At 43.7% G+C, this 17,879-nt stretch overlaps 1 protein-coding gene across 1 annotated transcript in view; it reads left to right on the top strand.

The window, feature by feature from the left end:
* Window positions 1–17,879, top strand: part of bahcc1b (BAH domain and coiled-coil containing 1b) — a 275,740-nt gene that overhangs the window by 137,391 nt on the left and 120,470 nt on the right. The window contains 5 exon segments of the mRNA XM_055653977.1: window positions 537–590; window positions 1,223–1,431; window positions 8,508–8,669; window positions 14,517–14,755; window positions 16,045–16,420. Of these exon segments, the coding sequence (XP_055509952.1) occupies window positions 537–590; window positions 1,223–1,431; window positions 8,508–8,669; window positions 14,517–14,755; window positions 16,045–16,420 (1,040 nt within the window).

Raw genomic sequence — 17,879 nt, 5'->3', positions numbered from 1 at the left:
TGTACCTGTTCCCCAGCAGTGTAGAGTTGACTCAATGCCCATGAGGGGATGGGTATGTTGTCAAATGTCTCCCTGCACCACAGGGCAACTGTCGAGAGTCAAGTCAAGTCAAGAGTGTTTTATTGTCGTTTGTCCCAGACTGGTAATCCCAGCAAGCTCTCCCTGTTTGCTACTTTGCAGCAGGATAGCAGGAACTGTCCTCGGGTCTCTGCTAACACAGAACCTTGGTGACTTTCTGCATGCAATAGTGTACGACAGCCATGAGATGTTGCATCTCTCTCCAGATCCAGAATGGAAGGCGACAGCAACACAAGAGTTAAAAGTTACGATCACCACTGGTTTGCCATCTATTGACAATACAGCTCTAAAGTTCTGTTAATGCATCCATTGTGTTTGCAACAGGGAGCAAATTTCGCTGACATCTCCCCTTGCGTAATTGTTATTGCTGAGGTTTAGGTGAAGGAACTGCACATTAGGCAGATGTAACATTATGCTTTGAACCCTTCTTCTCCTCCCTCTTCTCCCTCTTCTTACAGCATGGCCACTTCTAGACGGGGACTGCCGATTCTTCCAGTTCAAACATTCCAAGGGTAATGTTTGCTATTGAACCCATCCTAATGTCTGCACGAATATTGCATTTGGCTGCTGCATACATTGTGAATGCACCCAAGAAGCCAGGCTGGACTCTGGGGTGTTTTAACAATCAGTGTTACCAACACCAATTTTTCTGTTTATAAAGCATTAAAATCATGCCGAGAAGTTATTCTTGGTTGATTTATGAGATTATGTCAAACTCATTATGTATTAGCCTTAGATTTTAATCTTACCTTCAGCCCACCAAGCCCGTGCTGACCAGCAGTCACCCCAAACATTGACACTATCCTACACACTCAGGATAATTTTACCAAAGCCAACTACTACAAACCTGTACATCTTTGGAGTGTGGGAGGAAACCGGAGCACCCGGACGAAACCCACGCGGTCACAGAGAGAACGTACAAACTCCGTATAGACAGCACCCGTGGTCAGGATTGAACCCGGGTCTCTGGCGCTGCAAGGCAGCAATCCTACCGCTGCGCCACCGTGCTGCCCCAAATTGATTGCCTATTCACTTTTCGAGCTTCCTCCTTAATCCACTGCAGCCCATGGGGAGAAGGTACAAAACTGTGACCAAGGTTTTGTGATTGTTAATAATAAATTCAAATCTTTTCTGTTGAATTCAGGGAAAACAAAGACCTTGTGGAGCTTGCACGACTCCGCCAATCCAATGGTTGTCCTGGTGAACTGAATCCGAACCTGATGGTCACAGGAGGGCCATCTCTGCAAGCAAATCAGCTGGCGACTGATCCCAGTGCTCATGCTCACCTTACGCCTCCACATTGGCTGCCAAGGACGGGCAGTCCCTCCGTGTGGATGGGTGGCCATTCATACGGTGAGTCTCACCATCTCTCATACATTGTATCGCAGCGTACAAACGTATGGGTTCCAGGTTTTCACGGCATCACAGAGATGTCACAGCACACTGCAAGATACTGTAGACACTAAAAGCTAGAGTAGCTCAGCGGGACAGGCAGCATCGCTGGAGAAAACGGAATGGGTGATGTTTCGGGTCGAGACCTTTCTTCAGACGTGCAGAAATGGGCGGCACAGTGGCGCAGCGGTAGTTGCTGCATCACAGCGCCACAGACCCGTGTTCGATTCTGACTACAGGTGCTGTCTGTAACGAGTATGTATATTCTCCCTGTGGGGTTTTTCCTTGGTCTCCGGGTTTCCTCTCGCATTCCAAAGAAGTACAGGCTTGTAGGTTAATTGGCATTGGTAAGTTGTAGACAAAAAAAATCTCCTTTGTGTGTAGGATAGTGTTAATGTATGGGGTGGATGCGGGTCAGCGCAGACTCGATGGGCTGAATGGCCTGTTTCTGCATTCTAACCTCTAATGTCTAAAGTTCATTCGTGATCTCATATAGTTATTGTCCAATAAAGATTTTTTCAAAGATAGGCACAAAATGCTGGAGTAACTCAGCGAATCAGCCAACATCTCTGGAGAACATGGATTAGCGACGTTTCGGTTCAGAGCCCACTCTTCAAACTGATTGTGGTAGGGCGGGAAAGAAAGTTGGGGAAGAGCTGGGGCTGGACAGAGCATGGCCAGTAATAGGTCAACAAAGATGAGGGGGTTATTAGATAGGCAGATTGTTGGGCAAAGGCCAGAAATAAAGGGACAAGTGTGAGCCAAAAGGATAAATAAAGAGTTGCAAATTGGTAAGGTTGGGCATGTGAAATATTTATGTATCCATTGTAAATGGTACAACTGAGTAGGAGGGGAAGGAGAAAAACCTTGTCCTAACATCGTAAAATGTAAAGATTTCTTCACATCGCTTTGGATTATTTTGCCAGTCATCTTTGTTCTGCATCCCCTGATTCCTGACTCCCATGGGATCAGGGACCATTACTCTGTTCTCACCGATAGTAAATTAGCCGCTATGTCCCATTTACTTTCTCTTTCCTTGGCCCTTAAGCAAAATAGCGAGATTCACATTTTACTACTTCTGACTTGTTACAAGAAATTGTATTGAAGAAACATCTGAAAGGAAGGAAAAATGGTCATAAATTGGTTTCAGAACTTCACTGCTCAAAAATATAAAGACGTCGCAGAGATGGTTCATACTCAGCGAGGATTGCCAAAATGGGAAATATTAATCTGCATTGTCGATGTTTGAATGTAATCCTATTCGGTTGGGATATACATCAGCTTAAGTCTGTCCTATAATTCCATCTATGTATTGACAGAAGAAGTTTACAAATTGAACGCACAATCCATTGTATTCTTCTCTAAACGTGGGGGTGTCTCGCTGCAGCTCGAAGGGAGAATTACCACACAAGTATGTTCCAGAGAGCAGAATATAAAATGCATGAAACGAGCCAGTCACAAGGGAACGGCTACAGTGGGCCAAAACGATATCAGACCTCTGATGCAGCTGCAGAGGAGATGAGCAACTTTTCAGGAGAATTGGAGTCAGGATGGAACGAATATAAAACTCAGCATTTTGAAAGTGAATGATGCATTATTCATCATTTAATCACAAAATGAAAGGCGTCCTTTGTCAAGCGTAAGTCTGGAGTTACATTTGAAATGCATAAATGTGAAGGAAACCAGGAAGTTTATTTGGTGCTGTCAGCTGTTAAGAGTCCTCGCAGGCCAATTTCCACAAGAAGGAACAGTTGAACAAGTGCCTGGGTTGCCTAGTGCCACTGGAAACGAGGTGCGAGGACAACTTGTGACTACAAATTTGCTATTTGCAGGCGGGCAACCGAGAATGCCAGAAACACATTCACGTTCCAAGTGAACTAGTCTCGAGAATTCTGAACCACGTTACTATAAAATCTGGAGGGGCACAACGCATTTACTCAAATCCAGAAGCTTGAAATAAGACAGGCCTAGGAAGCCTCAACGGATGTGCTGGGATGTTGCTGGGTCTTGCAGATGCCAAATATGCCAGGTACATGAGAGGAAGGTGGCAGCCTGAACCGTCTCTTGACATCAAAAAGGCATAGTGTTCTCCGTATAAGGTGTAGCTCTATGCTTTGACTCATAGGACGAAAATGGTGCCAAAACCAACCTTCCAAATCCACGCAGACTGTTAGGAATATTAATTCACTTGGGACATCCATATTTTCGGGTCCCAGTCATATCCGCGCATGCATTTTTAATCCTTACTCTGCCGAAGACTTCACTAACAAAAAGCATCAACCATATACATTTCGTACCAAAATGTAACGGCTCAATTTTATCATACACAAACGGAAACTGTCAGGAGAAAGGAAAAGGAGAAAGGTTTGTCAAAATCAGTTACTGTCTTAACCCATCACCATCTATACTCATCAAAGTAATATCTCATTCCCAAAGGAAAAGCATAAAAGGTTGTTTTATTTGGTTGAGCTGTTCAATGAATTCCAGCTTGCCAAAATGGTTCCTTTCATATCCCACTCCATCTGCTGCCAAAGTAATCCAGTCATTAGAATCGGCAGAGTATCTGATTACTAGTCCTGCAGGATAATCCTTTTTGCCGGAGTGTACAATAGATAAGTAAAGCATTTGTGTTCATTACTGAGTTTGGAAATGCAGCAACTGGAAAGTCTAAACTCAGTCCAGCACAAAAGTTAGTTGTGTTTCATGTCTGAATAGTATCCTAACGAGATCATTAGACTATGTCTTGGATTTTGCCCCAGTGTAAAGAATCATACAGTATTATTGGATAGAAACAGGCCCAGCGACACATCCATTTTTCTCTGAATGGTGATTCTTCCCTCCAGCTCTGTCTCCATGTACTTAAGCACTCCCCTCTTCTCAAGCAATTATATAATTTCCTTTTAAAATTTATGTTCTCTGCTTTGACAATGGAGACAGTGATTTTAAAAAAATACCCTCCATGTAAAGATATTCCCCAGTGTTCTCAACCTTTCTTAAATCTCGTAATTTCCTCAGCTTCATCAATTAATAACTTTTCAGAATTCAATGCCATTAAAAGTCGAATTCAAGGAATAGCATGTCTTAAAATCCAAATACTTAGATCAGATCATAAATGATAGGAGCAGAATTAGGCCATTTGGCCCATTAAGTCTATTCCATCATTCAATCATGGCTGATCTATCTCTCCTTCCTAACCCCATTCTCCTGCCTTCTCCCCTTAACCTCCCGTACTAATCAAGAATGTATCTATCTATCTCTTAAATGTGGAGCTGAAGCCTAGATCAAATCAGCCATGATGTTACTGAATGGTGAATCAAGGATGTTCTACCCCTGTTCCTAGTTTGTTTTGTTTTTGATACACAAGAAAATTAAATACTCTTACCTTTTGACATGTCTCCAATGACTCTTACCAATTTTGACAGATGCCCCATAGAAAGAGTCTTATCATGGTGCATTACAACTCGGTGTGGCAACTGCTCTGCCCAAGACTACAGGAAATTGCAGAGTTGTGGATGCAGACCAGTCCATCACACCCTCTCATCACCTTCTCCATCCTCTCATCATCTCCATCTACACTTCATGCTGTATCAGGAAAGTAGTCAACGTAATCAAGGATCACTCACACACTTATCACCTCTCACATCAGGCAGAAGATACAAAATACAATACAAAAACATGTGCGACCAAATTTGTGAACAGCTTATTTCCCGCTGTTTTCGGACTCTTGAACAAGGGCCCTCTAATAAACCAAGGGCATAGTTCCAATCGCCCAACCTACCTTAATGCGGCCCTTGCACTTTTTTTAACCTGCACTTTCTCTGTAGCTGTAACACCATATTCAGCATTCTGTTTATTTTTCTCTAGGCACTGCCTGTCGTACCAGTGTATGATTTGATTGTACACACGTATGGTCTGGATAGCATGCAAAATAAAGTTTTTTGCTGTATATCGATACGCATTAAAATAATAATCAATACCAATACATAAAAGAAATGTACTCCTGCAGATTTTTGGCATGATGTGGAAGTACAGAATCATGTTCTTCTGTGCGTATTTGTGCATTGTCTCCAATGGAGTTGTTTACTTGGTTTATAAATACAGCATGGAAAAAGGCCCTTCAGCCCATCGAGTCCACGCCAACCACACACTGTTCAAACTAAATCAAACTAAAGCCTATGAACATACAAACCTGCCCAACTTCTTGTTTTTTTTTCGGTTTAGTTTAGTTTATTGTCGGGTTTACTGAGGGTCAGCGCCCGGAGGAAACCCACGCGGGCATGTGGAGAACGTAGAAACTCCACATAGACAGCATCCGAGGACAGAATCGAACCTGGGTCTCTGGTGCTGTCAGGCAGCGGCTCTACCAACTGCGCCACTGTGCCACCACAGTAATCTCCTGCAGCAAGCCAGATGTAAATCTCATGACACTATCCATAAAAATGAAAATCATTACACAATATCAGCAAATATGAGCATTTTTAGGCCAACCAGCACTGCACGTCAACCTGCGGTGTTATTATAACTAAACCCAGAGATTTCCAGAAGATTTCAACAGGACAGTATGACCACATCCTTCCAATTATTATTGTTGGTAGTGAACTACTAAGTCCAAATTGTTATTTTGGGTTAACTACTAACCTGTCTTCAGGGGTAATTATGTTCAAAGTATTTGGTTAAAATTAATATGCGGAAGTGTGGTTTTGCTTGTTTAAAAGCAGAGCCAGTTACAACTATGAGTAATCTTAATGGATAGGATTAGTTATTTTAATTTATTTTGCTACATTTTATTGAGAGAGTCAAAATAATCTCACAGAAACCGAGATTTAGAGTAGAATTATGTATGACCTACCCTGTAAATGGGATAAATCCCGTTCATTCTGCCTGATTCTTTCTCTTTTATTCGTATATTATTTATTTATTATGTATTTATTTATTATTTTTTTTAATTAGAAGTTAATACAGCACAAAACAGTACAGTGGAACCTAATTTTAGGTGCCAACTATGTAATACCGTAATCCATTCTATGTACAACCTCTAGTTTAATGTTATGAGATATATTCTTATATGGTTCTTTTCATAATTGTGTTTCTTGGTTTCAGCAGCACTTGATTTAAAAAAAGAAATATTTCCCTCGTATTTTATTTGAGCATTGTTTTTTCAGTTTTCTTTGTAATATTATTCCTTTGCTATTTGTGAAAAAGTCCATTCCTGGTAAGGGAGTTATTCTGAAGAAGGGTCTCGACCCGAAATGTCACCCATTCCTTTTCTCCAGAGTAGCTGTCTGACCCACTGAGTTACTACATCTTTTTGTGTCTATCTTCGGTTTAAGACAGCATCTGCAGTTCCTCCCTACACAAGGGATTTATTCACCATCCATTATAAATATTCGAGGGGAAAGGCTGGCTAGACTAAGTCAAGTTGGCAGATTCCCTTCCTTTAGCTGGGTTTTTACAACAATGTGACCAATCCCCCAACACTTTCACTGTTGCAACTTTTAAAGACTGAGTCATATTCTTCAACCATCGCGGAAGAAACTAAACACACATTCTCTGCATGATGCACAGAGGCCGACTGGATTAGTATTCCCATATCCGCCACATTACCGTACCTTTGGCATTAAGACCATCCATCATCAACTCTCTCCTGCTTCCTGTAGGATGGCCAGACTGAGACCTGGAAACTACCCCAAGGTTTCTGGCAAGTCACATAATACTTACGAGAAAACTCTTCACGCAAAGCAAATAGTTTTGGTACTGTTGGGGAAGATATGTTATTGAATTTATTTTGGATGAATCTCGATTTCCCACATACCTAGTTTTAGCACAGGAACATTAACAGGCATTTAGAAAACTTCCTTAAGATAGGAAATCTCCCAGGGCACTTTATAAAAGCCGAATCCACTCTAGTCTATGGCTGCACTATAAGAGGAGGGTCCAATAATGGCCATAATAGCTGGAGTTAAAGGGCTTCATTGTTGTCCACGCTTATATTGCTCACTATGAGAGGAAATATGTTTTGTTTAGTTTATTTTAGAGATACAGCACTGAAACAGGCCCTTCGACCCATCCAGTCCGCACCGCCCAGCGATCCCCGGACAATTGTTTTAAACACTTATACCAAGCCAATTAATTAAGCAAACCTGTACGTCTTTGGAGTGTAGGAGGAAACTGAAGAGTGTGGGAGAACGTACGTACTCCGTGCAGAGTGGTCGGGATCGAATCTGGGTCTCTGATGTTGTTGGCGCTGTTAGGCAGCAAATCTACTGCTGCGCCACCGTGCCACCTAGAAAAATGCTTCTAGTCCCTCTTCCTAGTTGTTTTTGTCTTGAGCTTTACATCCCTTCCCATATTTTTCAAATCAGGAAGCCTAATATGACATGGAGGAAGAACATTCTGAAACTTGGTAGCATTAGCTGATGACATTGAAGTGTGGACAGCAAAGTAACGCCATCTTGTAAGGAACGAAGCAAACTAAGCATGCTCACTCTCCTGTGGTAAACTGTAATATCTATCATTCATCCCCATTGCAATTCCATCCAGCAGTCTGTTTCTGTCGGTCTACTGCAAAACCCTGTTCTCATTTGCTTACAGTCACGGTGAACATCATTAGAACTCAGCAATGGATTTTTGCACCACTTTCTATCAGTGATGAAATGGTAAATGTGGCAGCTGAAAGAGTAGTGTGCAGAAGGAGCAGCCTTTGATGGATCAAACATCCTTTTCTCTTTTTTTTGCTTCTTTTTGTGTTCATGCTGTGAATCGCTTTTTTCAGCTATGAGCTTAGGAGGAACAACGGCCACGGCAGTGACTGATGGCCAAAGACGAAGTGATTGTACTACTGCCAGGACACGGGTGAAGGATTGTTCTGCTCGCTTTGTGCAGTCACACTCTAAACACATTCAGAACTGCAAAAGCAAGATTTCAGTACAAACAAGGATCAAAACAGTCCCTTTCATGTAACTGTGCATATCAATATTTACGTTAATGTCCTTTCAGTCAGTCTGCAATTACAAATGTTTTTTTTTCTCTTAACACAGGAATTGGTCACCCAGCCCTCCATTCAAATCTACCACCTGGATTCCCAGCATCGATGCCAAGCGCCATGCAGACAGTATTCCCACTTTCCCAAGACCCTTCAGCCCAGCTTGTTATCCTTCCCACCGAGCCACCAGCACCACACCCGACTCCTCATCACCTCGGTAATGCTTTGTATTAATGACGTGCAGATTGTGGTTAAGAGCCTGCCTATAGCATATATCTTACTGATGAAACACTCCGATTTATATATAGTCTTTGACTGAGACAGATAGGGGCTCCAAATCTGAGGAAGGATCTGCTGGCATTGGAAAGGGGTCAGGAGGAGGTTTACGAGCATGTTCCCAGGGATGATTGGGTTAACATATGATGAGCGTTTGATGGCACTGGGCCCGTACTCGCGAGGGATGAGCAGGTGCTGACCCCAAACTGCTGGCGAGGAAACTTCCCATGAATGTGGCTGACGGGTTTCCCATCAGTGCGTTGCCTGGCGTGTCCAAAGAAAAGAGAAACAGCAGCAGAGTTAGTTTGTTTGTTCGTCACACTCTCATAAGTTCATAAGTGATAGGAGCAGAATTAGACCATTCAGCCCATCAGGTCTACTCCACCATTCAGTCATGGCTGATCATCTTTCCCTGTCAACCCCATTCTCCTTCCTTGTCCTGACTTAAGCCCAGACACCCCTACTCCTTTCCCACAAACTACCTAGATTCTCTCCTTTCCTAGAGTTTGGGTTATTCACCCTTACCTACAAATTACCTGCACTCTCTCCTTATGTCCTTTCCTGGGGATGTAATGATGAGACTTTATAAGGCCGCATTTGGAGTATTGTGAGCAGATTTGGGCCCCATATCTGAGGAAGGATGTGCTGGCAGTGGAGAGGGTCCAGAGGACCTTTATGAGAATGGTCCCAGGAATGATTGGGTTAACATATGATGAGCGTTTGACAACACTGGGCCTGTACTCGCTGGAGTTTAGAAGGATGAGGGGAGATGTCATTGAAACTTAGCGAATAGTGAAAGGCCTGGATAGAGTGGATGTGGAGAGGATGTTTCCACTGGTGGGAGAGTCTAGGACCAGAGGCCATAACCTCAGACAGAATAAAAGGATCACCAATAGAAAGGAGATGATGAGGGATTTCTTTAGTCAGAGGCTGGTGATTCTGTGGAATTCATTGCCACAAAAAGCTGTTGTGGCTAAGTCAATGGATATATTTTGATGGTGGAGATTGATAGGTTCTTAATTCGTAACGGTGTCGGGGGGTTATGGGGAGTAGGCAGGAGAGAGGGAAAAATAGATTAGCCATGATTGAATAGCTGAGTAGACTTAATGGGCCAATTGGCCTAATTCTGCTCCGACAACTTAGGAATTTATGAACTTATACAACTGATGACATTTATCTGCCATTTCTACCCTTAAACATTTTGCAAAGGGTAGAAACCTATTGGTGGATTTTGCAATTGGAACACACAGCCATGAAGTTCTTTGGGATGTCCCTTAATTTTCTTTCTCTACCATGCAACTCTTTTTTTCCCGTTTCCCTCACATACAGAGTCAGGTTTATTTGCAAAGATTATAGTTTAAAGATACGGAAAAGGTGTAAACATACAGCAATAAACTTCCTATTTCTTTCTTTGTGTACTTTACATTAATAAAATGAGCTTTCACCAAAGATCTTTGTAATGGCCGGATTAGAAATTAAGTCCTTCTTGTAGAATGTATGCAATGTGCCCCCTTGTACATTTGATAAAATCACTTTGATTTCTGTGTTAGTTTTATCCTGTCTTGGGGTAACTTGGACTTCTTGTGGTCCTTGGGCTGTCCTTTATGTTGAAGTGTCTTGATAAGTGCACTGAATAGCCAAAGAGGAAGAATGACTTTACTTACGTTAGTTTGGCATGTCATGAAGAGGTGAAACAGATTCTCTTTCAAATCCCCAGAATTGCTGAATAATTCTCTCCTTAGCCTGGATTTGATTCCATATCATTTGTGGCCTGGCTTGTGTTTAAGAACATATTTAGAAATGTTAGCCAGGGTTAGGTCCATGTGTTTTGCATTTATCATCATCAAAAATGCATCTTTTCGAATGGTACAAATAAATTAAATTAAACAAGTTCTAACAGAATTACGTGACTTTTCATGAAGCCCGGGGACTTCTCATCCATTTGAAATAGATTTTCGGATCAATTTGATGCTGTGTATTCCCTAAACACTGCTTTCTGCAAATTAACTTTGAGAGAAGGCAGACCAGTTGTGGTGCCTGAGCCTAAATCCAAACTCAAATACAGTATGTTCAAGAAGGAACTGCAGATGCTGGAAGATCGAAGGTACACAAAAATGCTGGAGAAACTCAGCGGGTGCAGCACCATCTATGGAGCGAAGGAAATATGCGATGTTTCGGGCCAAAACCCTTCTTCAGACTGATGGGGGGTGGGGGGCAGAAGGAAGGAAAAAGGGAGGAGGAGGAGCCCGAGGGCGGGGGGATGGGAGGAGACAGCTCGAGGTTTAAGGAAGGGGAGAGAGACAGCAAGGGCTAGCAAAACTGGGAGAATTCAACGTTCATGCCATCCGGACGCAAGCAACCCAGGCGGAATATGAGGCGCTGTTCCTCCAATTTCCGGTGTTGAAGCCGTTCCGGTGTCCGGACAGAGAGGTCGGATACGGAGTGGGAGGGGGAGTTGTCAACTCCCTTGTCAATTCTTCCCTTCCCTCCCGTACCACCCCCGCCCCGGGCACTTTCCGTTGCAAACGCAAGAAATGCAACACCCGTCCCTTCACCTCCCCCCTCGACTCCATTCAAGGACCCAAGCAGTCCTTCCAGGTGCGACAAAGGTTCACCTGTATCTCCTCCAACCTCATCTACTGCATCCACTGCTCTAGATGTCAGCTGATTTACATCGGGGAGACTAAGCGGAGGTTGGGCGATCGTTTCATTGAACACCTCCGCTCAGTCCGCAATAACCTACCTGAACTCCCGGTGGCTCAGCACTTCAACTCCCCCTCCCATTCCCAATCCGACCTCTCTGTCCTGGGTCTCCTCCATTGCCAGAGTGAGCAACACCGGAAATTGGAGGAACAGCACCTCATATTCCGCCTGGGTTGCTTGTGTCCGGATGGCATGAACGTTGAATTCTCCCAGTTTTGCTAGCCCTTGCTGTCTCCTCCCCTTCCTTAACCCTCGAGCTGTCTCCTCCCATTCCCCTGCCTTCGGGCTCCTCCTCCTCCCTTTTTCCTTCCTTCTCTCCCCCCACCCCCCATCAGTCTGAAGAAGGGTTTCGGCCCGAATCGTCGCCTATCTCCTTCGCTCCATAGATGCTGCTGCATCCGCTGAGTTTCTCCAGCATTTTTGTGTACCTCAAATGCAGTAGATTACTTTATGGGCAAAATATAGTCCAACATATTATTTGATTCTGGTATGGTATGGCACTATTTGTCACACTTAGATACATATTAGAAAAGCATCTCAGATATAGTACAAGTGTATATTGGTAGTACACTGAGACAGTATATAGAGTCGTCTGTTTGGTGCCATTTTCAAGTCTCTGTTGTTGTAAGTGCAGGGTTCTTGACCTGACTATGAGGACCTATTGTCCATTGCCGGGTCGACCTGGCCAAGCGTAGCTGTTGGTGTCCTCCACCGCTGCTCCACCTCTGCAGCCGCGTCCAGACCAGGACCTTGGCCTCTTGGAGCGGTGCCCTGTCCAGCCGAGTCCCAGGCTGTTGCAGGGCCTCCAGTGGGGCCCACTCCCATGTCGAGGCCCTGCACCCTCCCACAGGAATCCCCATCAAAATGACTCACACTTAGACACTTGGGTTCTTCAACCTCATTCAGGCAGCCTGGAATGGAAAGCTAAGTAAATATGGAAACAGGAATCCCAAAGATTAGGTCAACATTCCAGCTTGCCAGCCAGTCTATGTTATCATTCATCCGTGAACCATCTGCGACCTGGAGCTGTTTCCCCTGATGTGAACCTCAGCCTCACAGTGCCAGAGACCCGGATTCGATCCCGACCTCGGTTCCTGTCTGTGTGGAGTTTGCATGTTCTCCCTGGGACCACAAGGGTTTCCTCGGGGTGCTCCGGTTTCCTCCCACAGTCCAAAGTCGAGCGGGTTTGCAGGTGAATTGGCCCTCTGTACGTTGCCCCTGTTTGGCAGTCCTAAGCTTCATAGTGCAGGCTGGGTTGCAGAAGGGTCAGGTCCAGATGTAAAGTATATACCAGAAATGAACCCATGGGGAAATAACACGCCATCTCTGATACCCTGATGCACAAGCAATTTCCCCAATGCGTTTTCATGTGAAACAATGGGAAACTGAGCCTTTCTTCAGTTCTGCTTAGAGAGCAATGCCCAAAGAGGGGTAGGCACCGGAGGGTGATTGTAACAGTTCCATAGCCCTGTCCCCGACCTGTTCTTCCTTTGATAAATGGCTGATGGTGGGAACATGGGACTGCTGAATTTATTGGAATATATGCCATCTAAAAATGTATCCAAGCAGATGATTTATATTGTTGTGGTAATGGATGATATAAAGCTTATCAATAACTATCTCCAAAGCATAATAATGTACGAGTGGACATCCTGTGGCATTACTCTTGAAAGTCAGAAGATACGACACTTTCTAATGATAAGAGTTTTAAATCTTGCATGCACAATGCAGTTTACTGCCAGCTTGGGCAGCGCACCTTTAACGACTAATAGTTATTAAGTAAACAGCAGCTTAGGTCAGTCAGTATCCCATTATTTGTCAAAGGAATTTTATACATTATAATGTGTTTGCCAGTTTCAGATTGTGGTTCAAAGACAATCATTCACATTCCGACTGATTTGAATGATAATTAGTGGATGATGTCAATGCAACACCTGGCAATGCTTTTTTTGACTATTTTAAATGCTTTATAGCATGCTTTGATATGAACACCTTACGTTTGCTATGATGCGGAGTTCATTTATATTTGAAACTATATTCAAAATCTACAATGAAAATAAGCACAATAATGGTCACAAAAGTCCTGGACAAAATTAGTTGATCAGTTGATTAGTTGATCAGTTGATTAGTTGATTAGTTGATCAGTCTTAATGGTCTTAACTAAAGTAAAATTTAGTATTTAACAGTGAAGTCCCATTATTACTAAATTATCAATTGAACCATTTCTTAAGCGAATTGAAATGTTGGTGAAGGATTGTTCCCGTTCAGGGAGACAGAGGGATCAAGGACTATGGTGCAATGCACAACCAAGATTAATTATTAAGATTTATTCATTGGTAATGATTGAGAAGCTCTGAGGCTGGGTTTTAACAGCTGGAAGGCTGTAGATTAAGGAAGAGACTGAAGGTGACAGAAAAATTTCCCCTCATTTCAGCTGTGAAGATGTGTGCATCGCCCAATGTAATTTTGATTCATATTACATGCAGAGAAATGGGACAAGATGGATGACAATACCTTTGCAGTGTAGACTAGTCAAAGAAGAAAAGTTCAGAAGATTAGTGATCAGAGTACCCTGTCTGGGCGAGCACTCGTGGGCCAATGGGAGCACATTCGGAAGACCAGCCATTAACTGTAGGACTGATTTGGGAAAGAAATGATGTACATGTCTTCCCCTCAGTGTGAAAGTCTGAATCATGTACAGGACGTAGATACAAATAGCTTTTGGGAGACCGGCGGTATGGATTTGCCCGCTTTTCTGGCATCGTCTGCTGGGTGGGGGCTCGGTTCATGGTAATATCTGAATGATTGAGACAAATGCCCTGGTATAAATACATGTGGCCTCTGGTTGGCCTATGTTTTTATTTAAATGGGGGATCTTGGTCAGCATGGACAGATGGGCCGAGTGGCCAGTTTCTCTACTGTATGGGTGTATATTCATTAAATGATGTGGTTAGGTAATTTCATGATTGGTCGTGAAACGTCAATACCGTGTAATGTGGGAATGATGGGATGGATGTCTGTGCTGGGTGAGGTGCGTGTTGGGATGTTGAACTGAACCTGCTCTTCCTTTGCCGTGTCCTTCCAGCAGAAGTGATCGACCCTGCACATTCCCTCTGGCCGCCCATCTATCCAGCCCGAGCCCCTGCCCCGCACATGCAGCACCCCGGCCAGCTCTCTGTATACCCTCGCTCCCAGCTTCTCCGCCAGCAGGAGCTCTACATGTTGCAGCAACAGCATCACCAACACCAACACCATCAGCAGCAGCAGCAGCAGCAACAGCAACGGGCACAAGCACTTCAACTACAGCGACATGCACAAGTAGCGGTGAGGAAAGCACACCGTGCATGGACTTGGCCTACTTCTTATCCTGGGCGATTATAATAATATGATTATTATAAATAATACAATCATATATTATATAAATGTTACTAATATTTAACGTAGGAAGGAACTGCAAACTTGGTTTACACCCAAGATAGACACAAAAAAGCTGGGTCAGGCAACATCTGTGGCGAAAACGAATAGGTGACGCTTCGGGTCGAGACCCGAAGCTGAGAAGAGATGCTGCCTGATCCGATGAGTTATTCTGTGTCTATCTTCTGCGACTAATATTTTGTTTGCCATTCCTTCCCCACGTTCTTCACAGACCACTTTGTTCTGCTGGCCTGAAATCCTCTTGTGAGCAGCAATTGACCTGATGCAACCATGCACTTATTACTGTTAAAAGATTGTTCAATGTCTTAATCAGGTTGAAAATCGCTGATGTCTATTCACTGGCACGCAAAGAAAAACTACTGCAGATACTAGAAACCTGAAATGAATGGGGAAATGCTCATCAAGTCAGGCAGCATCTGTGGAGAGAGAAATAGAGTTAATGTTGCGGTGTGGCGGTGACTTATGATTTTGTTTAGTTTAGTTTAGAGATACAGCACGTAAACAGGCCCTTCGTCCCACCCAGTCCGTGCTGACCAGCGATCCCCGTACACTAACACTATCCTATACACACATTAGGTAGAATTTATAATGTTTGCTGAAGCCAATTAACCTACAAACCTCTACGTCTTTGGAGTGTGGGAGGACACCAGTGCACCCGGAGAAAACCCACGCTGGTCGCGGAGAGAACGCACCTACTCTGGACAAATAAGCGTTCATACATGTCACCTACTTCCATCTCATCCAATGGAACTGATCATTGATTGTGTTGAAAGTTCCAGAATGCATGAGTAATTTTTGAGTAGACAATATTAAATTGGAGGTGACACCCCCACAATGAAGCTAATAAATCCTAAAACATAAAGCACACTTCATTTGATATGGCTAGTTAGTCTCTTTCACACCCGGCAATCAATTAAAAATATATTTATAATTGGTCAGGAAGGCTGTTAAGTGTTTTGAAACCAAGGAGGTTGGGCGAAAGTTACAATCTTGATCAGGCTTAATTGAAGTGAATAGTGGAACAGGCCGAAGGATTTGAATGTTCAACTTGTTTAATATTCCTGGAGAGCCTAATGTTTCAATTTCGTGAGCAGAATTGTACTGGTAGAAAATGGAAGGAACTCTTTGAGTATTAACAATGTATAGTATTGATCACCTGAATCCTGTCTTTTCTTCAGGATCAGCGGAAGGCAGAGGAACCTCGATTGGAGGCAGAAGAACACACTTTAGAGAGGAGCAGGAGATCACACAAAACAGTTGCCTTAAACTCCCCCAAGAGTCTATCTTCACCTGTTATATTGCCATCTGCCATGTGTTCTGCCAAACTCTCACCCTGTCATCATTCTCCTTCTTTGAGGCCGAGGTCAGGATGCCCCACTCCCCAGCCCACCGCCGTGTGTCCATTGCCTTCTTGTCCCACTCCTGCTCCAGCCATCGTCCCACAATCCTCAGTGGCCAGTCCTCCTCCTTCCCAGAGTTCCGCAGGAAGTCAAACAGCCGCAAAGCGAGTGGATGGAGAGGCATCTCAACATTACCCCGAGTCCTTTGAGCCAGGTATGTTCACAGATATTTACAACACAACGTGTAAAGGCTGTTACATTGGTTTAATTTAGTTTAGAGATACAGCGCGGAAACAGGCCCTTCGGTCCACCGTGTCCGCGCCGACCAGCGATCCCCACACACTTAGCACTATACTATACACAACTTAAATTATACCAAGCCAATTAACCTAGAAACCTGTACCTATTTGGAGTGTGGGAGGAAACCACAGATCCTGGAGAAAACCCACGCGGGTCACAGGGAGAATGTACAAACTCCGTACAGACAGCACCCGTGGTCTGTATGGAACCCGGGTCCCTGGCGCAGTAAGGCAGCAACTCTACCGCTCCGCCACCGTGCAGTCACCGGTTGGTGAAAGACTTTTTTTAGAGTCTAGATTTCAAAATCTGATTGAGACTCTCTACACTAGGAATAATTCTGTGGCATATGGGTCAGTACAGAGAGTAAAAAGATTAGTCTGTTCAATATTTACTATAAAAGAGCACAGCTGATGTAATTTATGTTCTCACAAGTAAGCTCTATTTTGGCGGTGGAGCTTCCAAAGGCAGGAAGAAAATCAGTGTGAGAGTGGTATTAACGTTGATCAATAAGTCAATGGCAAATGGATAGAGACTGTGAGCCCCTTTCAGTCCCCTTTTGTTGGAGAGGCCGCATTGCCCGTGTATACTGAGCATAATTAGTGGTAGCTGCTGCAAATATTAAACACTTTAGAGAAAGCAGAAATCTGAATAGACTAGCATTACTGCTCAATGACTCGCCTGTTAGGTAAATGTTTATGCAGTTATATTTTGCAGAACGGTGACAAGCAGTTTTCAATTGATAGAATATTTACTTCTGAAGAGAAAGATTACGTCGCACTTTTAGTAAACTTGTGATAGTTCAGAGAACGTTTGGCCAATTAAAATTTCTGGAGCATGGTCATTGTTGTTCAGCATGTATATTGGTCAGACTAACTAGGATAACTTGCTTGTTCTCAATCAGATTAGTACCATTTGGTCTCTTTTGAGAAGACGTAAGGAGTCTCTGTTTAACATATCATCTAAAAGGCATAGCACATCTAATAAGAGGTCTGAAGAAGGGTCTCAACCCGAAACGTCACCTATTTCCTTCGCTCCATAGATGCTGCCTCACCCGCTGAGTTTCTCCAGCATTTTTGTCCAACACATCTAATAGGTAGACACAAAATGCTGGAGTAGCTCAGGGGGACAGACAGCATCTCTGGAGAGAGGGAATGGGTGACGTTTCGAGACCCTTCTTCAGTCTGACAATGGTCTCGACCCGAAACGTCACCCATTCCTTCTCTCCAGAGATGCCGCCTGTCCCTACCTTTAAACCAGCATCTGCAGTTCTTTCTTACACAGCACATCTAATAGTTCAGCTCTCCCTTGGTAATAGCTCCAATCTAGATTTTTATATCCAAGTCTCAGTGGTAAGATTTGAACCCACATCTCTT

Source organism: Leucoraja erinacea, chromosome 23 (assembly GCF_028641065.1).
Source record: "Leucoraja erinacea ecotype New England chromosome 23, Leri_hhj_1, whole genome shotgun sequence".
Classification (NCBI taxonomy): Eukaryota; Metazoa; Chordata; class Chondrichthyes; order Rajiformes; family Rajidae; genus Leucoraja; species Leucoraja erinaceus.
Note: the sequence above shows the minus strand (reverse complement) of the source record. Positions and strands in the feature narration are given on the sequence as shown.